Genomic DNA, 25,390 nt, shown 5'->3' on the forward strand with positions numbered 1-25,390 from the left:
AAGTAAAAAGTGAGGTTAGTAAGGCCATATAGTATGTTAGATAAACATTGCAAAAATCAATCAAATTTATATATACTACAGTGAACCCATGGACACCAAAATTTAAAAATATACTATTTTTAATCACTTAGAAAGATGAAATAATTAGGTATGTCTAACAATACTTGCACAGAACTTGTATGCTGAATACTGTAAAACACTGATGAAAAAAATCAAAGATCGAAATAAATGGAAAGACAGCACATTCATGAATTAGGATATTCAACATAATAACATTTCAGTTCTCTCCAAATTAATATATAGGGATAATGCAATTCCTATCAAAATCTTGCAGAATTTTCTGTAGGTATAAGCAGAAAAGGCATTCTAAACTTTTTATGGAAAGGTAAAGGAATTAGAATGACTAAAACAACTTTGAAAAACAAGTGATAGGAATCAGTTTACCTGATTTTGATACTTACATAGCTATAGTAATTTCGACTATGTGATATTGGTGAGCATAGATCAATGAAACAGACCAGAAAACCTAAAAATGGGTTCCTACAATATGTTCAACTGAATTTTTATAAAGATATAAGTAATTTGATGGAGAAAATATAGCCTTTTCTATAAATGTACTGTAGTAATTGGGTATACACAGACACAGACATACACATACACACACACACACACACAAATGAGCCTCAACCTGTTTCACACCTCATACAAAAATTAACTCAAAATGGATCAGGAAGTTAAATGTACAGCTTAAAAGTATAAAGCTTTTAGAAAGAAAAAAATTGAAGGAAATTTTCGGGATGTAGGAGTAGGAAAAAACATTCTTAGACCTGACACCAAAAACATAATCTTTAAAAGAAAAAAAATGATTAGTTGAACTTCATCAAAATTAAAAAATTTATCTCTCTGGAAAAGACCGTGTTCAGTGAATGAAAAGATAAGTTACAGAGTTGGAAAAGTATTTGGAAATGAATATTTTAAAAATGATAATAATTATGAGTGGTAGAAATTTGAGTACGTTTTTTTTTTCTAGTATGTGCTTTTCTTCTTTTCTGAAACTTCTATACTGTTATATTATTATCATTATAAATTTTTATTTTAAGCTATTCAGTGGTTCTTAGGTGAATTTTTTAAACTTGAAAATAGACTAGTGTTCCCAAAATGTTTACCAAGTAATCTTAAGAAATACTGATTTAAAATAATACAAAATCTTAATGTGGGGAATTTCACATAGATTTCTACTGTTTCATGTGATTATTAAGTGAGTAGGTCATTCATTAATGTGCTTTCTGATGGAATAAAAAGATAAAAACTGTGGGTTTGCTTTATTTGAAATAGATACTTATGGGGTTAGCACGACTTACATTTTTTAAATATGTTGGGAAAGTATATGCCAAATTAGGAAATTCTGATGGGAAAGTCACAAATGGAATAGAAAAGGATAGACATCATGGACCAGATACATGTAGAAGAAATATAAACATGAGACTAGGGTAAAAAAACAAATTTAAGTAAGTATGACTATATTAAGAATATTAAAATAATTGAGAATCTTTTTTACATAATTATATACACTTTGAATAGAATATAATTTTGGAATTTGTATTTCAAACTACTCTTCTGGATAGAACACAAAGTAGCCCTTTCCGTGTTAGTTATAAAAGTCCTTGCTATTCTTTTGAAATAATTCATTATGTTTTATACCAGAGTTAGCAACACCCACATTTTCATCCCGGGATTACAATAGCAAGCTGTACAGTACAGATATTACAGTATTGTACCATCTGTTTTCTTGATTTTTGTAATTTTTTTGCTTAAGCATATGTTGTTCATTGCCAAAAGTTTACTGTAATACTTTAATTCCCTTTATTGGATTGAAAATATTAGTACTAATTATCTTTCAGAGTTAATTTATTGATTTCATAATTTTGATTTGTGTTGGTTGAATGAATTACTTAGTAAATTCCTTTAGACTAATTTTTTGCATATCAAATAAGGTTTATAAAAATGCTTTGTAAACTCTAAAACTGTATCAGTGTAAGTATGACTATAAAACTGTTGGCAAATAACATTGTTTGGATGCTTGAAATGTTTGAGCCTCTGTTCTAAGTGCTTTACAAATATTCCTTCACAACTCAGTGAGGTAGTACCATTGTTATCTCTATTTTATAGATGATGAGCAGGGGACAGATAGGTTACTTACCCTGGGTTACAGAGCTAGTAAGTGCTAGAACTGGGATTTAAACCAGGAAATGCATTACTTTCCCTCACAAATAGGATATGTCCGTTTGTCCTCAGATACCAAATGGTTTATGGCATTTGTACAAGTTTGCAGAGATATCTTTATTGGCATTTTCCAAGGTAACTTTATTGTCTAGAGATTGCTTGCTTTCTGGCAAGGATACTAACCCTGCCCACAGCTGATGATTATTGTTTCTGTCTTTAAGGAGAAGAAATTCTTCATGCTTTGGTACAAAATGGTACTCTGCTGTAAACTTAAGTATGAGCTTGATGTTCTCTGCTGGTGACTACTGTAGCATCTGACCAGGACCACCTTTAAGCCCAGTCATCTAAATTCCCTATTGTATTCTCCCCTCACTTCTTATCTATGCACTCAATCTACTGTGGTCCTGAGCTACTTACATAGGGGAGGAAAAATTATTTTCCCTCTACTGTCTTGAATTCTTGGCTGAGACCTTTGTAATAAAATGCAAATTAACAATAGACAAACAGAGGTAGACTAAAAAGTATATCTCTCATTTATACATGAGAGGTAGCCAGAGGGAAAATGAGGAACTCCCTGAGATATCTTAGGATTCATGCTTAACTAGCATTAATAGGGAAAGGAGAGGGAGAATGTAGACTTCTAATGAGAAAGGAAATGCTTTTTAGGGAAGATAAATGGGTCCTTAGAAGAATGATGGGAATTTGTGACAAAGATCTTCTGGATGTGGTACCCACTCCTACTCTTCTTCTAACCTCTTTTGCGATAAAAGCTATCTCTGATGTTGAAACACCTGGGGAATGGATTTATGGGAACTTAATGCCTTTTGAAGGATCTGTCTTTAGGTAGATAAAGGATGTTTGGCATAAGCCTCTCCCTGACTCTGCTATGTTTAAGTACCTACTGCTCAGAATAATCCATATACCACAGGGGCACATTTTGGGGAGGCAAATCTTGAACTTTTACAGTGATATTTTGGTGGCATATTTTACTACCCTGAACACACACACACCATGAGCCCAAATGCAATGAACAAAGAAACATAAAAATTAGAGGAAATCACATCTTTTCCAGAAACCAATAAAGGATAACATTTAAATAAAAGATTATTTCATAAAAGTGCTTTTAATCATAGTGAAGATTGTTTTTCAGGCACAGTGAAGATGGGACTAAGGCAAAGGCAGAAACTAGCTCTACCTGACTTAATGCCATTATTCCTGATATGTATAAGAAAATAGTAGGAACTAGAGGGGATTCTGCAAATCCTTTTATTTGTCAAGGGTAATAGTAGAACAGTGGCAGATAGAGTCCATTGTTAAAAGTCACAGAATAAGTTCTGTGGAAAGGTTTGTTAAAAAACAAAATTCAACTGAGTATATTTGAGAATATAATTGACTTTACATTATTCTTCAATCAGTCAGCATCCCATTTAGCAAGTAGACAGGAGCTCCAAGGAGGAGTTATACAAAATGGAAGGTTTTTTATAGGAAATAGGGTGGAGCAAAGAAGTTCTTAGCAAAAAGAAAGAAAAAAATTGTTCCAGGCCAGTTCACCTTTCCATAGGTAGAAGGGCAGGCAAGGGGTCTTACTAAGTAGATTTACCTCATCTTCCTCTGGAGTATGAAGAGGTCTCATGTGACAGATTACCTTATTGGTTCTGGTTAGTAATTCCTGACTGGTTAATCTGCATTTCTGGGGGAGGTTGGAACTATAGGTTAGGTATTAAGTAAGTCCCAGTTTGGTGACTTGGCCTAGCAGAAGCAACTCCATCTTGGGTCTGTGATTTTCTTTTTAACGTGTACAGTATAGGAAGGATTACAATGAATAGCAAACTAGTATGAGACAGGACTTCTCTGTGATAGGACAGTCAGGAACTTCAGAAAGGAGCTTAGTGTCAGCCACATAGCTTAGCCAGAGTAGTTGAAGAGGTAATAGAAAACTCAATATGAGAAAGCTGGCCTTTGACAGAATGGCTTTAACAAATTGAGAATATACATGAAAATGATGAAGAAAAACATATAAAACATGGAAGTGAGTTCCAAGATATCTACCACACATGAATAGGAGTTTATTTAATAGAGAAAGCAAAGTCAGGAGAAACAATAAAGAAGTATATTTTTTTCCAATGTCATGGATATTAGTATAGAGCAAAATCTGTGAAAGAACTGAATATATTTTCCTTAAACATCTTTAAAGTTCAAGTCTCTGGTCATGGAAGAAGGAAAAAAGCAAAGTATATTTCAGATGAGATTTTTAAATATAAATCCTTAGGCAAGGTGAGATGTTGGCGAGTGTATAGTATGTGAGGCAGAGTGAAGAACATTTGCAAAGGCACAGAGGTAGTGCTAGAGCTTGGCGCAATCAACTGGCAACAAGTAATTTAGTGTTACAGTTTAGAAGACATGGTTGGGCATTTCAAATGATGCTGGAGACAAAAATAGGATTATTATGGCAAAGGGTATTATATGTGATACTAGGGAGATAGGGCTTTATCTTGCAAGATCTTGGGGAAATATTTAACAATTTACCATGATCCAATTTTCATACTAGAAAAATTATCATATATTCTGTAATTTTGGAGTGAAGGGAAATTTAAAGAAATCATGAGGGGTGGGCTCTGGTTTATAACAACTGATTTGTAAACTGGTAGGGCATATAGATTATAGGTAACAGATTGAAGAGTTATTTATTTGATGGAAATCAGTGAATTTATTGAATGGTAAAGGGAAGGGGAAGAAGGAATGTGGGTTTATTACTTAGATGACAAGGTGAAGAATAGTGTTAATGACTGTGTATGTAATGCAGTATGAGGCATGAGTTGCAGATGTTTTCAAATGGGGGAGATAATTCAGTTTTGTTTTTTACAGATTTTATTTATTTATTTTGAGAGAGAGCAGGAGCATGGGGAGGGGCAACCAAAGAGGGAGTGAAGGAATATCAAGCAGACTTCACATTGAGTGTGGAGCCCAATGCAGGGCTGGAATTCAGCCCTGAGATAAAGACCTGCCGTGAACCAAAAGTCAGAGGCTCAACCAACTGAACCACCCAGGCATTCTACCCTCACACCTTTTAAGATAAGATTTATTTACTTATTTCAGAGAGAGCATGGAGGGGAGGGGTAGAGGGAGTGAGAGCCTTAAACAGAGTCTGCAATGAGTATTGAGCCAGACTACAGTGCTCAATCTCACAACCTGAACTGAAACCAAGTCCGTTTTAGTTAACCAGTTGGATGATAAACCAACTACACCATGCAGATGCCCCAATTATTTCAGTTTTTGACCTGTAGGTAGAGAAAGAGAATTGGAATTTTATTTTGTAGATTGTAATTTAAGAGGTAATTCCTAATAGGAGATATAGCTATGTGGATAAGCAGCATATGTGAGGTAGTAAGATGTAGCTAAGAAGGTGATCATTTGAGCAGAAAGATGAAAAATAAAGCCTAAATTTTGCCGTTTATTTATGTAGTTTGAAAAAGAAAAAGAACTGGTAAAGCAGATTGAGAAATAAAAATTTAAAAGGTAGAAAAATTAGGAATATGATCTTAATGCAGCCAAGGAAGAGTTGAATTACAAAAATAGGTTGACGGTGCCAAATCAAGCTTGGAAGCCAAATATGAAATGTATAAGTTACTATTATGAAATGTATAAGTTACTATTACATAGTGATATAATAGTCAACTAAAAGTTGAATACCAGTTACAGGCAGTTGTCTATTTAGTCCTAGAGATATAGGATAAAAAAAAAAAAAGATTAGTGAGTTTATGTTACAAGTGGGAAAGATAGACCAATAATTGTGTCATAGCATAAACTTGTCAAATAAAAGACAAATGAAAACAGGAGAGATTTTTTTCAAAAGGATTATTAAAATGGAGGGAAAGGGGCTATTGAAATAGGGGGAATGCTCTAACTGATCAGTCATCTTCAAACATCTTTAAGATCAGTCTACAAAGGTTGTTTTCTCTTATTGGGAGAGTAAATAAGACTGGAAAGAACTGGTGTGGGGAAGCAGGATGAAGGGGAGTGGCATGACTTGATCATAGACCAGAGAATGTTTTATTCTGGGAGTTGCTTATCTCGGAAAGTGCTGTTAAGGGAAGGTTATAAGGCGGCTCAGGCTGATGTTGGGCCAAAGTTCAGGGGCCTAGGGGAAGGAGAGGATCTTAACCAAAGTTTGGTTAACAAGCATTTTGTTCTGATCGATCAGTGGGACAAAGGAGTTTAATCCTTAAAAGGGCAAGTGGGAATTTAGAGGGTCTGTGTCTGGGCCTTGTCAGGTGAACTAGAGGGGCATCCATAGGTATTATCTAAGTAATATAGCAGAGGGTGCTTCTTTGGATGATACCATTTTCTGAAACGAAGGGGTGAGGAAATTTCTTACCTTTCCTGTTTTCTAGGACCACAGGGTTCAGGTAAAACTCAAGATTGTCAAGTATGACAAATGAATGCTGCGCAGGATAATATTGTAGAAGGATATTGAACTCAGAACAATGTCAGGAAAGGCTTCTTGGAGGAAAGAATTGAATCTCCAAAAGACTAAGTAGTGAGATAAGTAATTGAGAAAGGCAGTCAAGAAACTGGAGTGGAATCTGTGAAAAGAATTGAGGTTTGATTATCAGATAATTTTCAGGGTTATAAGTGGTTGGATATTGCCATTGTGGAAGGTATCTTATGTAGGGTGAAGGGAGATGAGATGGAGGTAAAAAGTGACTAGATCAAGAATTTTGTGTGCCAAGTCAAAAAATGTGTAATTGATCTTTCAGTGACGTGCCTGTGAAATATAATAAGCAGGAATATGCCATGTGATCAGATTTGCATATTGGGAAGTTCACTCTAGCAATAGTGCACATTATGCTTCGAAGAGAGTGGGGGAGTGGGGATGATTTCAGTTATCGGGACAATTTTTAGCAAATTAAGGAAGTGTTAAAGACATGCAGTAAAGCAATGGCAGAGATTAGAGGAAAAGGGAGAAGTCAGATATTGGGATGTTGAATATCCAGGATCTAGCAACATTTGGGTATAAAGAAGCGTAAGAAAAAAGAGAGTTTAGGATTTCTGAGTCAGGTAATTATGGGCACTAGTATCATTTACTTAGACCATATGAGAAAGCAGTTTAAGATAGAAGATTCTTGTTTGGGAAAGTTGAATTTAACTGAATATCAGTTTGAGCACATTGTTCTTTAGTTCAATAGTGAGTTCAGGCTGAAAGCTAGAAATCTGAGAGTCATCGGCACATAGTTAACTACTGAAGCTATGAATTAGATACAATAATCTGGAGAGCATATTCAAATCAAGAAGTGACAAATAGAGAAAAATCCTTTCCATGTGGCATTAGGCAGGGTATGGATAGGTCTTTAAGAAGTCCAGAAGTAAACAAGAGTTATAGGAAAACTACAAGGAGTGGTTTACAGAACCCAAGGGAGGTATTTGAAGGAGGAATATCCAATGTAGAAGTATCTGATAGCTGTAAAATCCAGTGGATTGAGATAAAGGAAAGGAGAAGGTAGGGACAGATGAAATTCTGTCTCAGGAATTTGAGTTCTTAATAAAAGTTAAATAGAAAGGTTAGAGGGTTGGGTTAGATATGATTGTTTATATGGGTGTATTAATAGGTAGAAGAATAGTGACAGTAGAAGATAAATAATAGTGAAACAGAGTGAGGTGGGACTTAATAACAATGGAGTGCCTCTCTTGGACAGGAAGGGAAATACTTCTTGTTTTTAAGATAGAATAGAAGGTATTTCCTTTTTTTTTTTTTTGAAAGATTTTATTTATTTATTATGAGACACACACACACACACACACACACAGATAGAGAGAGAGAGAGAGAGAGAGAGAGAGAGAGAGAGAGGCAGAGACATAGGCAGAAGGAGAAGCAGGCTCCATGCAGGGCGCCCGATGCCTGACTCTATCCCGGGACTCCAGGATCACACCCATGGTATGAGGCAGGAGGCAGATGCTTTACTGCTGAGCCCCCCAGACGTTCCTAGAAGGCATTTCTACTTAGAATAGATAGGAATAGAGTTAAATGGGAGTATAGTTAAATTTAGGGAATGGAAGAGAGTTAGTTGATGGAATTCATACTTGATGGCCCTGTTTCCTCCATGAAAAGATGTTTAGGGAGTTCTGGGGAAAAGGCTTAAAGAGTGTTGAGAACAGTACTGAACTGAATGTTTGCAGTAGCTCCTGTTGGAAATGGAAGCAAGCCAGGGCCAAGTAAAGCATTTGCTAATTAGCAATGAATGTTTGTAAATATAAATCTTAAGTAGCACTAATTTGCAAGGCTTTGTGATTTTTGTTTCCTGGCATTACTTAGCTGATTGAGTGTACAGACAGAAAAGGGGACATGATATGATGATGGAGTTGGTAATTTTCAGGGTAGATGCGTCACAAACAATATAAATGTTAAGTTCTTAATGTATCATCCTTATTTTCAAAACATAAGTAGAGTAGCTTTATTTCTAACCAGTCAGATGACCAGTGGACTAGAGAGAATCTATGATCCCAAATCTAAAATTTTGCAGGAACACGGGATCCCTGGATGGCTCAGCAGTTTAGCACCTGCCTTTGGCCCAGGGCGCGATCCTGCCTTCCCGGGATTGAGTCCCACGTCGGGCTCCCTGCATGGAGCCTGTGTCTCTGCCTCTCTCTCTCTCTCTCTCTCTCTCTCTCTGTCTATCATAAGTAAATAAATCTTTAAAAAACATTAAAAAATAAAAATAAAATTTTGCAGGAACAGAGATCTTGGAGATAATTTCTTTAAAGGCACTATAGAATATTTTATTCCAGAGGAATGAGCTGTATCCTAAAAAAGTGTCCAACATTTCTAGTTAAGCTACCTCAAAATTTTGGACTACTATAAGTTATTCTGTGATCCAAGATATGTCAGTTTCCTATGGTAATCCACAGGATACTTTTAGAGTTTTGTTGGATACCTATTCCTTCCACACTTTTTAAAGATCAACATGATTATGTTCAAAATTTTATATTTATGATACTAGACTGGGAAAAGAAGGTAAGAGGAAGAAATTTATCATCATTGGTCTTGAATTTTGTGTCGAAAATTGAAATAATTCTTTGCTACTAATTCTTGACACTATGATCTAATGAAATCAATGAGAATGTATTTATTATTAACTATTATACCTACAAGATACTTGTAAGCATTTTAATAGTTTATATTATTAGACTAGCAATTTTAAAATGTCCCTTGGAAATACTTTCATGAAAGATAAACATTAACGTATATTTTCTTTATACAGGGATCAACCTATGATGATGAAATTAATAATATCAAACATATTATTTCAAAAATTAATGGAATTCTGGCTCATAATTCACCAGTTTTGATTGTTCAAAGATGGATACGTGGTTTCCTAGTTAGGAAAAACATGAGGTATGTTTTCTTTTCTTTACTACTGGAATATTAAAATAAAATAAATCAGTGATGAAAAGGCAATTTTTCAATAATATACATTTATATTCTCTATCAAAATGACATTTGACTATTTGAACTAGTTTTAAGGAAAATACCACATACTCTATAGCAATATAATATTTAGCATGATCTGAATGGATACTTTTATTTTTTATTTTAAATTCACCATATAAATAGCTAGTTAATAAATTTATCATTATTTGAGTAATTCAGATAGTTTTCTTATATTAAACTTAAAAATATCAATGACAACATATTGAATTTCTCTCATATAATGGGATGTAATAGAAATATAAGCTGTATGTTACATCATGGGATACAATAGAAATATAAACCATGAATCATATGTGAAGATTTCACATTTTGGGGGGATGTGAAGATAATTTTGCTGAAATATCTGTTACCACATCAATCTAGTCATCCTTTGGTTAGTGGTCTTTTCCTCCCTCCATTTCCTGTATTCCTTTCCAATGGCTGGCATTTGTAAATAGAAGAAGACTTTTCTTGCAAGAATCGCTCAACATTGTAATGTGGGAGATAAGACAGGACGCTCTGCAATCAACCTCTTTGTATTAGGTGTGCCAAACATCAAACATATGAGATGAGTAAATGAACATTCTTGTGTAGTTTAATCTCCAGATGCTAAATGGCAGAGTTCAGACGATAAAAAAATGAGATTCAGCCCTGAAATACAGGTAGAATTAAATAGATCTAAAGTTGGGCAATGGGCATTCCTGAGAAAGTAAGATTAGGAAGTTTTACTGAAATGGTATTCAACATTCAGTGGTGAGGCCGAGAGAATGTTCTCTTGCATTAGCTTGCATGTGTTGAACCACAGATGGCAATAGCCCTGAAAAAGAGAAATAGGTATGAGGGACAAGCAGCAAAACTGACCATAATATAGTACCTGAAACTTCTGAGGAAGAGGTTCATTATAGTTTTCAAACCAAGATCAAATTGCAAGAGAGAGTGGGCTCACAAGTTAGGGCGCATACAATGATTCGGAATAGGGGAAAGTTTCAGGCACGGACTGACAGGTGTCTATTTATTTAAAGTATTATTTCTATCTCCTATGTTCCATTTATATTTAGTATGCACTTTACATGAAATAAACATCTAAAGGGACTAGTCTTTAGTTTATTCCCCCAAGACTGAGTTCTCTCTTAGAATCAAGATTTCCTCTAATACTCGTGTAACATGAGATCAAAACCTTATGCATGGAAACAATTTCAGAATATTTAGCATGTGTGAACAGAATTTCAATGAGCTTTGTGGAAGTAATAATAACAGATCACAGTGGTGTAAGGCAGACTGATTTGAATTATTTTTCTCTTTAAAATGCTGTTCCCTTAGACCCCTAACTTAACTGTTCTGAACCTGACTTTCCTCATATGTCGAATGGTAGAGAGCAGGGGCTAAAAGCAGGACTGAACTCACTCTTTGCTTGTGGTAATTAAAATCATGAATCTAAAGCATAGCACCTTCTTATTAGCTGCTATTTTAAGTATCATTGCTATTGTTATTATAACTTGTGCTTTCTGCATTATTTGACTCCATGGGAAACCTACTCTTTTTTGTTTCTTTTTTGATTCTTGCCCCCTTCTAATTACATTTATGACGGCATATAATATACCTAGTAATCTTTCAAAAATGTAAATCTAAGTTTATTCAACAGCTTAAAACCCTCCGATTGCTCCCAGTTTGATTAAGGCAGACGGCTGAGATTTTGGCCCTACAGTGTTCATAACATACTGTCGTTACCACAAGCACTTACCGTGCTGTATTGCTGTTGTCTGTATCATTATCTGATCTCCAGATGTACCGTACTTTCTCTGTATTTAGCACATAACAGAGTGCTTGACATATGTTAGGTGCTGCAAACCTCGTTTGCACAGTTAGTAAATACATAGATAGGTTGTGCAAGCTAGAGTCAGAGAAGTATGTCTGGATTCATCAATGGGAAAGTGAAAACAAAAAGCAACTGGGCAACATACAAAGCCGCTCTGAGAGGTGCCTATGGATTTCCCCAACCTAAAGGTACAAATGGTTAGTCCTCTCAAATGTCTCTCTCTAGCCATGAGAAACATCTCCCCACACCCAAATGCTTCACGCTATGCTTGAAAATTGTTCGTTTAAACTGCTTGAAATGTTATATTCCGCCTTAAAATATCATATACTGCCTAAATTTAGAAAATTGTTATGGTTAGTGCTATCATCTTTTAAAGTAATGGTACTTCTAATGTGGATGATATAGTGCAAGGGAAATATGCTTTTTAAGTTTTAAAACATTTTAATTCTAGTGTAATTAGTGGTGTTAAGTCAGTTTCAGGTGCTCAACCTAGTGATTCACCATTCTACAAACTACTCGGTGCTTATCATAAATGTACTCTTAATCCTCTTATTTCATCCCCTCTGGTGACCATCAGTTTAGTTTGTTCTCTGTAGTTAAGAGTCTGTTTCTTCATTTGTCTCTTTTTTGTTTTGTTTTGTTTCTTAAGGTACACATGCTAGTGAAACTATGTGGTGTTTGTCTTTGTCTGACTGGCTTATTTCACTTAGCATTATGTGCTCTAGATCCAACCATGTTGTTGCAGATGGCAAGGTTTCATTCTTATGAGGGGCTGGCGTTTAGACACACACCACTTTTACGCTATCCATTCATTTACCAATAGACACTTGTGTTGCCTTCATAATTTGGCTACTGTAAATAATGCTATAGTAAACATAGGGGTGCATACATCTTTTCAAATTAGTGCTTTCATTCTTTTTAGATAAATACCCAGTAGTGTGATTACAGATCCCATGGTAATTCTAATTTTAGTTTTTTAAAGAAAACTCGATACTGTTTTTCCGCAGCGGCTGCGCTAGTTTACATTCCTGCCAACAGTGCAGGAGAGTTCCTTTTTCTTCATGTCTTTGCCGACACTTGTTTTTGTGTTTTCAATTTTAGCCACTTTGACAGGTTTGAGGTGACATTTCATCATGATTTTCATTTACATTTCCCTGATGATAAGTGATGTTGAGCGACCTTTCATATGTCTGTTGGCCATCTGTATGTCTTCTTCAGAGAAATGTCTGTTCATATCTTCTGCTCATTCTTAATTGGATTACTTGTTTTTTTGGGTGTTGAGTTTTATAAGTTCTTTATATATTTTTTTGAGAGTGAACTTTAACTGGGTAGATCATTTGCAAATATCTTCTCCCATTCAGCAGGTTGTCTTTTAGTTTTGTTGTTTCCTTTGCTCTGTAGATTTTTATTTTGATGAAGTCTCAAAAGTTTTGTTTCCCTTGCCTCAGGAGATAGATCAAGAAAAAATGTTGCTATGGCCAATGTTAGAGACATTGCTGCCGATGCTCTCTTCTAAGATTTTTATGGTTTCAGGTCTCACATTTAGGTCTTTAATCCATTTTCAGTTTGTTTTTGTGTCTGGTGTAAGAAAGTGCTCCAGTTTCATTCTTTTGCGTGTACCTGTCCAGTATTCCCAACACCATTTATTGAAGAAGAAGATCATCTTTTTCCCATTACATATCCTTTACTGCTTTGTTGAAGATTAATTGACCATATATATGTGGGTTTATTTCTGGGCTCTCCATTCTATTCTGTTGATCCCTGTGTCTATTTCTGTGTTAATACCATACTGTTTTGATTAGTACAACTTTGTAGTATATCTTGAAATCTGAGACTGTGGTACCTGCAGTATTGTTCTTAGTTTTCAAGATTGCTCTGGCTATTTGGGGTCTTTTCTGATTCCATACAAATTTTAGGATTGTTTTAGTTCTGTGAAAAATGCTGTGATATTTTAAAATTATTTATTTATTCATGAGAGACACACTGAGAGTGGCAGAGACACAGGCAGAGGGAGAAGCAGGCTCCTCACAGGGAGCCCGATGCAGGACTCGATCCCTGAACTGGGATCATGCCCTGAGCCGAAGGCAGACGCCCAACCACTGAGCCACCCAGGCATCCCTGCTGTTGGTAATTTGATAGGGATTATATTAAATCCGTAGGTTGTTTTGGGTCGTATGGACACTTTAACAATATCAGTCCATGAGTAGGGGTTACCTTTCCATTTGTTTGTATCATCTACAGTTTCTTTCATCTGTGTTTTATACATTTCAGAGTATAAGTCTTTTACCTCTTTGGTTAAGTTTATTGCTAGATATATTATTATTTTTGGTGCAATTGTAATTGGGATTGTTTTCTTGATTTCTCATTCTAATACTGCATTATTAGTGCATGGAAACAATGGATTTCTGTACATTGATTTTGTATCCTGTGACCTTACTAAATTTATTCATCAGTTCTAGTATTTGTAATCTAGGTTTTTGTGGTCTTCAGGATTTTCTATATACATATTATTATGTCATCTGCAAATAGTGAGTTTTACCTCTTTTTTTACCAGTTTGGTTGACTTTTATTTATTTTCTTGTTTGATTTCTGTGACCAGGATTTCCAGTACTATGTTGAATAAAAGTGGTGAGAGTGGACATCCTTGTCTTTTGCCTGATCTTAGGATGAAATCTATCAGTTACTCGCTGTTCAGTATGATTCTAGCTGTGGGTTTTTCTTTTATGGCATTTATTATATTGAGGTATATTCCCTCTAAACCTACTCTCTTGAGGGTTTTATCATGGATGGGTGTTGTACCTTGTCAAATGTTTTTTCTATATCTATTGAAATGATTTTTTTTTATCCTTGATGAATTTTATTACATTGACTGATTTGCAAATATTGAACCACTCTTTCATCCCAGGAGTAAATCTCACTTCATCATTTGAAAAATTTTTTCCAATGTATTGTTGGATTCAGTTTGAGGATTTTTGTGTTCATAGCTATCAGAGATACTGACCTGGTGTTCTCTCTCTCTCTCTCTGGTATTTCTATCTGGCTTTGGTTTTAAGGTAATTCTGGGTTCATAGAATAAATTTGGAAGTTTTTCTTCCTCTTCTATTTTTCGGAATAGTTTGTGAAGAATAAGTATTAACTCTTTTTTACATGTTTGACAGTATTCACCTGTGAAGCCATCTGGTCTTAGACTTTTTTTTGTGGGGAGTTTTTTGTTACTTATTCAGTTTCATTGCTGGCAGCCCTCTTATCAGATTTTCTCTTTCTTCGTAATTCAATTTTAGGAAGTTATGAGATTCTAGGAATCTCTCCATTTCTTAAAGATTGTCCAATTTGTTGGCATATAATTTTCCCTAGTATTCTCTTACAATCCTTTGTATTTCTGTGGTATTGGTTGTTATTTCTCCTCTTTCATTTCTGATTTTGTTTATTTGAATTCCTCTCTCTCTCTGTCTCTCATGAGTCTGGCTAAATGTTTAACAATTTTATTGATATTTTCAAAGATGAATTCTTGATTTCATCTGTTCTACTGGTTTGTATTTTTTTTAAGTTTCTATTCATGTATTTCTGTTCTAATTTTTATTATTTCCTTTCTTCTACTTATCTTTAGTTTTTTTTTTTCTCTAGCTCCTTTAGATGTAAAATAAGGTTATTTATTTGAAAGTTTTCTTTCTTTTTGAGATAGGCCAGTGTTGCTATAAACTTCCCTCTTAGAACAGCTTTTACTGCATCCCAAAGCTTTTGGATCTATCTGTTTTTATTTTTAATTGTTTCCATGTATTTTTTTATTTCCTCTTTGATTACGTGGTTGACCTATTCATGGTTTAGTAGCATTTATTTAACCCCTATTTATTTGTGTTCTTTCCAGATTTTTTTCTTGTGATTGAATTCTAGTTTTATAGTGTTGTGGTCAGAAAAGATGCATGCTATGACTTCAGTCTTTTTGAATTTGTTGAGACTTGTTTTGTAACATGACATGTGATCTGTTCTGAAGAATGTTCCAAGCCTACTTGAAAAGACTGTATTCTGCTATTTTAGGATAGAATATTCTGAATGTATCTGTTAGAGTCATCTGGTTCAATGTGTCATTCAAAGCCACATTTCCTTGTTGAGTTTCTGTTTGGATGATTTAGTCATTGATGTAAATGGAGTGTTAAAGTCCCCTGATATTATTGTACTATTATTGATTACTTCTTTTATGTTTGTTAATAGTATTTGGGTGCTCCCATGTTGGATGCATAAGTATTTACAATTTTTGTATCTTCTTGTTGGGTTGTTTTCTTTATGATCATGTAGTGTCCTTCTTTGTCTCTTCTTAGACCTGGTTGTAAAGACTTTATGTCTCATATAAGTATTGCCACCCCAGCTTTCTTCTTTTTTTTTTTTTTTAAAGATTTATTCATTTATTTATGATAGACAGAGAGAGAGAGAGAGAGAGAGAGAGAGAGAGAGAGAGGCAGAGACACAGGCAGAGGGAGAAGCAGGATCCATGCAGGGAGCCCAATGCCGAACTCTGTCCTGGGACTCCAGGATCACTCCCCGGGCCAAAGGCAGGCACTAAAGTGCTGAGCCACCCAGGGATCCCCCAGCTTTCTTTGCACATCCATTTGCATGACAAATACTTTTCTATCCCTTTACTTTTAATCTACCTGTGTCCATTGGTCTGAAATGATACACATAGGAGCATATAGATGAATCTTGCTTTCTTTTTTCCCATTCTGTCACCCTTTGTCTTTTGATTGGAGTATTTAGTGCATTTACATTCAGAATAATTATTGATAGATATGTACTGATTACCATTTTGTTACTTGTTTCACTGTTATTTTTGCAGTTCTTCTCTGTTCCTTTCTTATCTCACAGTTGATTGGCTTTCTATAGTGATTTACCTGGATTCCTCTCTTTTTATTTTTTGCATATCTCTTACCAGTTTTTAATTTGTGGTTACCATTATGTTTATATATATCTTATACATATAGGGTCTATATCAAGTTGATGGTTACTTAAGTTTGAACCCATTCTAAAAGCATTAAATTTTTGCTTCTCCCTCCTCCTACTTTTGAGGTATATGTTGTCTTATATACATCCTTTTATTTTGTGAATGCCTTGGCTGATTTTTATAGATAAAGTTAATTTTATTGCTTTTTTGCTTCTTATTCTTCTTACTACTGCTTTATGGTCTTTACTTTCCATTCAAAGAGTCCCCTTTAATATTTCTTAAAAGCTGGTTTAGTGTGATGAACTTCTTTAACTTTTGTTTACCTGGGATACTCTTTATCTACTTTTATTTTGAATGATAGCCTTACTGGATAGAGTAGTTCTTTCTTTCTTCTTTTTTTCTTTCTTTCTTTCTTTCTTTCTTTCTTTCTTTCTTTCTTTCTTTCTTTCTTTTCTTTCTTTCTTTCTTGAAAACCTTTTTATCATCATTTCCAATCTACTTAGAAAAAAAATCACATTAAAAACAGAATAATTAAGAAATTTATGTTTAAGAAATTACGATTAAATTTTTAAAAATGTATGCATGCTTTTCTCTTTTTTGCTCATTTATATTTTTTGTTCTCCATTTAAAAATATTTAAATTCAATTAATTAACATAATATATGATTAGTTTCAGAGGTAGAGGTCAGTGACTCATCAGTCTTATACAACATCCAGTGCTCATTATATCATGTGGTCTCCTTAATGTCCATCACCCAACTACCCCATCCTCCCATTCCATTTCCCTCCAGCAATCCTCAGTTTGTTTCCTATGATTAAGAGTCTCTTATGGTTTGTCTCCCTCTCTGATTTCTTCTTATTTTACTCTTTCATCTCTCCCCCTATTATCCTCTATTTTGTTTCTTAAATTCAACATATGAGTGAGATCATATGATAATTGTCTCTTTGATCTACTTATTTTGCTTAATATCATCTAGTTACAACCATATCATTGCACATGGCAAGATTTCATTTTTTTTGATGGCTGAATAAATGTTCCATTGTATATATAGACCACATCTTCTTTTCTTTTCTTTTTAAGATTTTATTTATTTATTCATGAGAGTCAGAGAGAGAGAGAGAGAGAGAGAGAGGGAGAGAGAGAGGCAGAGACATAGGCAGAGAGAGAAGCAGGCTCCATGCAGGGGGCCCAATGTGGGACTCGATCCCAGGACTCCAAGATCACACCCTGGGCTGAAGACAGGTGCTTAACTGCTGAGCCACCCAGGCATCCCAGACCACATCTTTGTTATCCATTTATCTGTTGATGGACATCTGGGATCTTTCTATAATTTAGCTGTTGTGGACATTACTGCTATAAATATTGGGGTGCAGGTGATCCTTTGCATCACTACATTTGTATCTTTTGGGTAAATCCCTAGAAGTGCAATTCCTGGATCATAAGGTAACTCTATTTTCAACTTGTTGAGGAACCTCCATAGTGTTTTCTAAAATGGCTGCACCAACTTGCATTCCCACTAACAGTGTAAGAGAGTTCCCCTTTCTCCACATCCTCACCAACATCTCTCATTTCCTGACTTGTTTTCCTGTTACAGAATTTTTTTTTCATGCCATTCTATTCTGGCCTGCAAAGTTTGTGCTGAGAAAGTCAGCTAATAGCATTATCGGATTTTCCTTGTATGCAATTATTTTCTTTTCTTTGTTGTTTTTAAAATTCCCTCTTTATTGCTACTTTCTGCCATTTTAATTACAGTATGTGGACCTCCTTGAGTTGATTTTGTGGGGGGTTCTATTTGCCACCTGGATCTCGATTTTTGTTTCCTTCTCCAGATTTGGGAAGTTTTCAGCTATTATTTCTTCAAATAATTTTTTTACCCATTTTTTTCTTTTCTCCTCATTTTTTGTTGTTTCCTTTGTCCTGTTTAGCTTGTTGGATTTACTCTTTCCTCCAAGTTGCTGATCCTTTTTTCTGCTTCCTTTAGTATAGTATTTATTCCATATAGTGTATTTTTAATTTTGGTCACCGAGTTCTTTATTTCTGATTTTTTTTTTTTTTTTAGGTTTTTCTATCTCTTTGTTGATGGTCTCACTGAGGTCCTCCACTCTTTTCTCCAGTGAGTACCTTTTATGATCATTACTTTAAATTTTCTATCAAGAACATTGCTTATCTCCATTTCACTTAGCCCCTTTGCTGTGATTTTGTCCTTTTCTTCCATTTGGGACATATTCCTCTATCTCTTCATCTCATCTAACTCTCAGTGTCTATTTTTCTGTTAGGAAAGTGATTCACATCTCTTGCTTTTGAAAATATGGGTATTATGAAGAAGAGGTCTTGTAGTGCCCTGCAGTGCTATGTCTCCTGTTCACTAGAACTTGGCACTTCAAGGGTGTCTCTTGTGTGTGTGTGTGTGTGGCATGCACTATGCTGTTGTGCCTGACTGTTGGATTTGTCTTCCGTTAAGTCATCTGCAATGACTCTCTTTACCTATTTGGGGCTGGATTTGGTCCCTATGTTGTTTGGGCCAGTCTGGGGCTGTCTTGGGCTTGAGTTGACTCAGACCAGGGATTTGCCAGAACTTCAGGAACACTGCACTGCAGGACACTTCCCTGTGTTGTCCCCTGAGAAACTTCCATTGATGAATGGAGCATGCAGTCAGACCAATTGTCTGCCCCCAGCATACTGCTAAGGCTCTAGTCAAACTGGTGTGTGGGGTTTTCTTCCCTTCTCCTTGGAGCAGGTGTCACTTTAATGAGGTGCTCACCACTGTCATGTTTGCTTGCACAGTGCCACAATTGCAGCACTGCTTCGAATGCACTCCTGCAAAGGGTGTGTTGGATATGGAAGGTCTTCAAGAGAGTGCGGGGGTGAAATATGCAGTGTTAGCAAAGTACCAATTAGTTGGCTGTGGGAGGGGACCTACACCACTTCAGAAAATTCCTGGAGCAGTGGATCTACAAAAGGGCTCAGGGATGGAACACACTGTTCGCAAACTAGGTGAAAAGTGTTCAGGCTGCCCTGGTTCCCACAAGTGTCCCTGTATCTAGGGTGTGGAGTGGGAAAGGGAAATGGTGACATTTCTCCCTTTCATGGACTGTCCCACTGGTCAGTTTGGCTCTCAAGCACATCCCTTCCCTTCCACGCTCTTCTGTGTGGCCCCTTCTCTACATTTAGCTGTGGAGCTTGTTCTGCTAGTGTTTAGGTTGTTTTCTGGGTTATTTATACTACTGTAGATATCCATGGGATGAGGTAAAACTAGGATCCTCCTACTTCACCATCTTCCCCAGAAGTCTCAGGGAGTTACATTTTTATTCTTAGAGTGAAATATTATGATGATGTTGGAGCCTACTAAACCTAAGTAAGTGGAGCTATATTGAGGTAATAGGGAGGATTATTGGCTGTATCAGTGGGATGTAAAAAAGATTAAAAAAGGAAAAAAATAGGAAACAAACATTTATTGAATGTGCAGCATATGTAAAGTACTATATTACATACTTTAGTCCACTTTATATCTTTAATACAGCAGAACTTTTAAATTTGTCCTGGATTTTCTGCTTTATAGATGAAATATTAAGAATTTAAACTTGGTTGAGGGGTTAGGATATGAATCTAATGTCAGACAGCTGTTATGTGTTGGCTATTTATGGTTAGTTATAAAGATATGAAACTGTGGAAATTTGCAAATGTCAAGTTCTATTGTACAATCTATCCAAAATTCTGTGCTCTTTTTACTTTTTTCTATATATATAATTTTTCTTAAGAGCCCTGGACTTTTTAGTAAGGAATTGTGTTTGGAGACTAGTATCTGGGAATTGGATGTGTTTATTGCTACTAGAGTGTCATAGTTCCCAGGCCATTTTGGCAGACAGGATAGAAAATGGTTTATTTTTTTACATCATGATTTCATGTTGATACCTTCAATGCTAATCCAATACAGGTGATTCTGCACTGCCTTTCTTCATTCTACATTATACTTTCCTTCTACCTTTGAATTTTGGTTGCCAACATTCTCAATAATTTTACTCATTAGCTTAATTCTAACAGACACAAAATATTTCAGAATTGCTATATGTAAACTACTATCAATTACAAGCATATTTAATAAAGTTAAAATTTGTTGTAGGTTTGTTTTGTTTTGCTTTTAGCTTGGAGATATATATTTAAAATAATTGTTGAATAGATAGTGTTATCATAGTGTATTATTAATTCCTTTTCTAATGACTTTATTTCTTTTTAATTTTTAAAATATCTAATTTCCTCTTCTCTTTCTCTTAGGAGATTTTCTATTCTGTTCATTATGTTCCTTATAGTTTAGTATTTATTTCTAAAATGAGTTTTAAAATTCTAGTTCTTTTCTGAGTCCCATCATTGCATTTATAAACTTGTATACTTCTAATTTATATGGTCTTGTATGCCTTTTATCATTTTCTTGATACCTTTTGGTTCATTTTTAAAAATAAGTATATTTTATTCTAAAGCAGTTTGAGTTATTCATCAATATTAAACAGTATAGATATTTCTAATATATTTCCAGCCTCTACCCTTTATAACCTCTCCCATTACAAACATCCTCCACTGGAGTGGTATCTTTGATAAAATTGATGAACTTACATTGACACATAGTGATTATCCAAAGTCCATGGCTGACATTATAATATACTCCTGGTGTTACATATTCTATAGGTTGGACACATGTATAATAGAATGTATTATCATTATTGACTTCTATCCTTTACCTTCAAAATTCTTCTGTACTCTGCCTATTTATTCCTTTTCCCACTGCTAACCTCTGCCAACCACTGATATTTTTACTGTCTCCATAGTTTTACCTATTCCAGAATATCATATAGTTGCAATAATACAGTAGTAGACATTTCAAATTGACTTCTTTCACTTGGTGACATGCATTTAAGGTTTCTACATATATTTTCATGGCTTGATAAAGTCATTTGTTTTTAGAGCTGAATAACATTACATTGTATGTACCTGTTTCTTTATCCATTCCCCTTCTGGAGAACATCTTGGATGTTCCATCTTGGTTACTTCCAACTTAGACAACTATGAATAAAGCTGCTACAACATCCATGTACAAGTTTTTGTGTGGACCTAAGTTTTCAATGGATAAACCAAGTTACTCTCTATTCTGTTCCATTGATCTATTTATTTATTTTTTTTTTAAATTTTTTTGCTAATACCATCCTGTCTTGATTACTGTAGCATTACAGTAATCTTGAAGTTGAGTAATGTCAGTTCTTTAATTTTGTTCTTTAATATTGTGAGTCTGGATTTTTGCCCATCAGTTGAAACTTTAGAATTAGTTTGTTGATATCCACAAAGTAATCTTCAGGGATTTTGGTTGAGTTTGTATTGAATCTATAGATAAGTTAGGATAAACTGAAATCTTGACAATTGTGAATTTTCCTATCTATGAAACATTAAATTCTCTCATTTATTTAATTCTTCTTTGATTTTGTTCATCAGAGGTTTGTATGTAGTTTTCCTCAAATACACCTAATACATTTGTTAGACTCCACCTAAATATTTTCATTTTCAGGGGATCCCTGGGTGGCGCAGTGGTTTAGCACCTGCCTTTGGCCCAGGGTGTGATCCTGGAGACCCGGGATCGAATCCCACATCAGGCTCCCGGTGCATGGAGCCTGCTTCTCCCTCTGCCTGTGTCTCTGCCCCTCTCTCTCTCTCTGTGTGACTATCATAAATAAATAAAATTTAAAAAATATTTTCATTTTCAGGGGTGCTAATGTATGGTATGTTGTTTTCCATTTTCATTATTGGTATATCAGAAGGTGACTGAGTTTTGTACATTAACCTTTTATCTTTCAACCTTGCTCTAATTACTTGTTAGTGCCAGGAGGGTCTTTTTTGTTTATGTTTATGTCAATTCTTTCAGATTTTCTATATAAACCATCACTTGAAAACAAAGTCATTTTTTCCCCTTTTCTCCCAATCTGTATACCTTCAATTTCTTTTCTTGTTTTGTTGAATTAGCTAGAATTTCCAATACAAATGTTGAAGAGGAGTGTGAGAGGACATCCTTGCCTTGGACCTTATCTTAGTGGGAAATCTTCTAGTTTTGCCCTTTTAAGTATGATATTAACTGTAAAGATTTTGGGTAATTATTATTTACCAAGTTGAGGGAGATTTCCTTTATTCCTAGCTTTTGGAGCATTTCTATCATGAATAGGTGTTGAATTTTGTTAAATGTTCTTTCTGCATCTATTGATTAGGGTCATGGGATTCTTTTTCCTTCCTTCCTTCCTTCCTTCCTTCCTTCCTTCCTTCCTTCCTTCCGTCCTTCCTTCCTTCCTTCCTGTTAATTTGATGATAAAAATGAAAAAGAGGGGGATCCCTGGGTGGCACAGCAGTTTAGCTCCTACCTTTGGCCCAGGGCGTGATCCTGGAGACCCGGGATCGAATCCCACGTCGGGCTCCCGGTGCATGGAGCCTGCTTCTCCCTCTGCCTGTGTCTCTGCCTCTCTCTCTCTCTCTCTGTGACTATCATAAATAAATAAAAATTTTAAAAAAAATAAAGTTTAAAAAAAATGAAAAAGAGGACATTGCTGCAGGCCTACAGACATTAGAGAATACAGTGAACAACTTTATGCCAAATAATTTGTATGAAATGGGCAAATTTCTTGATGAAATATAACTTTCATACTGATACAAGAAAAAATGAAAATGGTGCACAATCCGATATACATTAAGAAATTGAATCCATGATTAAAGAGGCTTTAGTTCTAGATAATTTTACTAGTGAACTACTCCATATATTTAAGAAATATTATATACCATCTTATGCAAATTTTCCAGAGAGTAAGATGCAGTACTTTCCATGTTGTTTTGAGAAGTCAGTATAGCATTAATGTCATAACCTGACAAGGACATTATAGGAAAGATAATTGTAGGTTATTTTTATGAATATACATATAAAAATATTAAAGAAAATTGTAGAAAAATCATATCTAGTGATATATAGAGAATGGTGATCTGTAGCCAACATAGGTTTATCACTAGAATGCAAAATTAGTTTAACATTGGAAAAATAATCACATTGACAGAATATGGGGAAACACCTCCGGCATTCCTTACTTTGCCCAGTATCAGGCTGACTGAAATTTGTACATATTTTAAACAAATATCCTTATTTGAACAAATTATTTATTTTGCAAGATTCCAAGGTAACTGAGATTTGGTTTCATTTGATCTCATCTCACTTGTGATAGGCTGAATTCCAAGATGGCTTATATGACATTTGTTCCCTGGTGTTACTTCCATGATTATGTTATATTACCAAGCAAAAGGTAGTTTACAAATGTCCTTTAGATTACTTACTAATCAGTTGGCTTTAAGATAGATTATATGTGAGTCTAACCTAATCAAACGAGCACTTTAGAAACAGTTTTCTCTGGCTGGTAGTAGAACCAGGGTATCAGAAAAAATTGAAACACAATAAGGATTTGATGTACTGTTGCTAGTTTGAACACCGAGAAGATCATATGCAGAGGACTGGGGAGTGACCTTTAATAAGCTAGGAGCGGCCCTTCACCAATAACCAGCAAGAAAATGGTGACTTCAGCCCTACATAAGAAATTGGATTCCACCAACTACCTGAATGAGCTTAGAAATTCAGATTGTGGGGATCCCTGGGTAGCTCAGCGGTTTTGCGCCTGCCTTTGGCCCGGAGCGTGATCCTGCAGTTCCAGGATCGAGTCCCACGTCAGGCTCCCTGCATGGAGCCTGCTTCTCCCTCTGCCTGTGTCTCTGCTTCTCTCTGTCTCTCATGAATAAATAAATAAAATCTTAAAAAAAAAGAAAGAAATTCAGATTGTTTCCTCCTGAGTGTCCAGAAAAAAGTCCAGACTAGCAACTAAATTTGTGGGATTTATTACTCTGCAATATAAAATAATGTATAATAATATATGATAAAACTGTATAAAGTGAGGCTATAGCTCTGGTATGCATAAGGTTTCATTTACATAGTGACTTCTAAAGTAAGGATTGTCAGGATCCCTGGGTGGCGCAGCGGTTTGGCGCCTGCCTTTGGCCCAGGGCGCGCTCCTGGAGACCCGGGATCGAATCCCACGTCGGGCTCCCGGTGCATGGAGCCTGCTTCTCCCTCTGCCTCTCTCTCTATCTCTCTGTGACTATCATAAATAAATAAAAATTGAAAAAAAATAAAAAATAAAGTAAGGATTGTCTATATACAAATCTTCCCAATATTTGTACAAGAATCAGTTGATCGAATTCATTTAAGGATTGGAAGGAAACTTTCTTAATCTAATAATAGGTATCTTTTAACACATTTTTAGCACTTGATAGTGAAATACTGGAATTATTTCCTCTAAGATCAGGAACAAAAAAAGGTGTCAGCTATTAGCATTTTCATTCAACATGTAATGGTAAAACAAAGTGACAAAAAAGGAAGTTAAAAGATTAGGAAAGAACAAATAACATTTTAATTTCCTACAGATGTCATGATTATGAATATGCAAGCTAGTAAAGTCCTAATACAAAAACCAATGGTATTTATATAAACACAATAAAACATTTGAGAATGAAATTGAAGATACCATTTATAATACTATAGAAAGGCACCATTTGTTCATTTGATCTTCAAGAAGCAGACACAAAAATAAGATAGGTACAAGAAATTTCTTTGGAGAAATATATATTTTTTTAATTTTTATTTATCTACGATAGTCACACAGAGAGAGAGAGAGAGAGGCAGAGACAGAGGCAGAGGGAGAAGCAGGCTCCATGCACCGGGAGCCGGACAGATGTGGGACTCAATCCCGGGTCTCCAGGATCATGCCCTGGGCCAAAGGCAGGCGCCAAACCGCTGCGCCACCCAGGGATCCCCTCTTTGGAGAAATATTTTAAAAGGAGTAGGATTAGAGAGAAAACTATGAACCTGACACCTGGGAAGGGAGAGAGAGAA

General features: G+C 35.3%; 1 protein-coding gene across 1 annotated transcript in view; it reads left to right on the forward strand.

Moving 5' to 3' along the window:
- Positions 1–25,390, forward strand: part of LRRIQ3 (leucine rich repeats and IQ motif containing 3) — a 160,040-nt gene that overhangs the window by 18,023 nt on the left and 116,627 nt on the right. Inside the window, exon 3 of the mRNA XM_041750740.1 lies at positions 9,480–9,613. Within this exon, the coding sequence (XP_041606674.1) occupies positions 9,480–9,613 (134 nt within the window). The remainder of the gene's footprint in view (positions 1–9,479; positions 9,614–25,390) is intronic.

This window comes from Vulpes lagopus, chromosome 3 (genome assembly GCF_018345385.1).
Source record: "Vulpes lagopus strain Blue_001 chromosome 3, ASM1834538v1, whole genome shotgun sequence".
NCBI classification, from domain to species: domain Eukaryota; kingdom Metazoa; phylum Chordata; class Mammalia; order Carnivora; family Canidae; genus Vulpes; species Vulpes lagopus.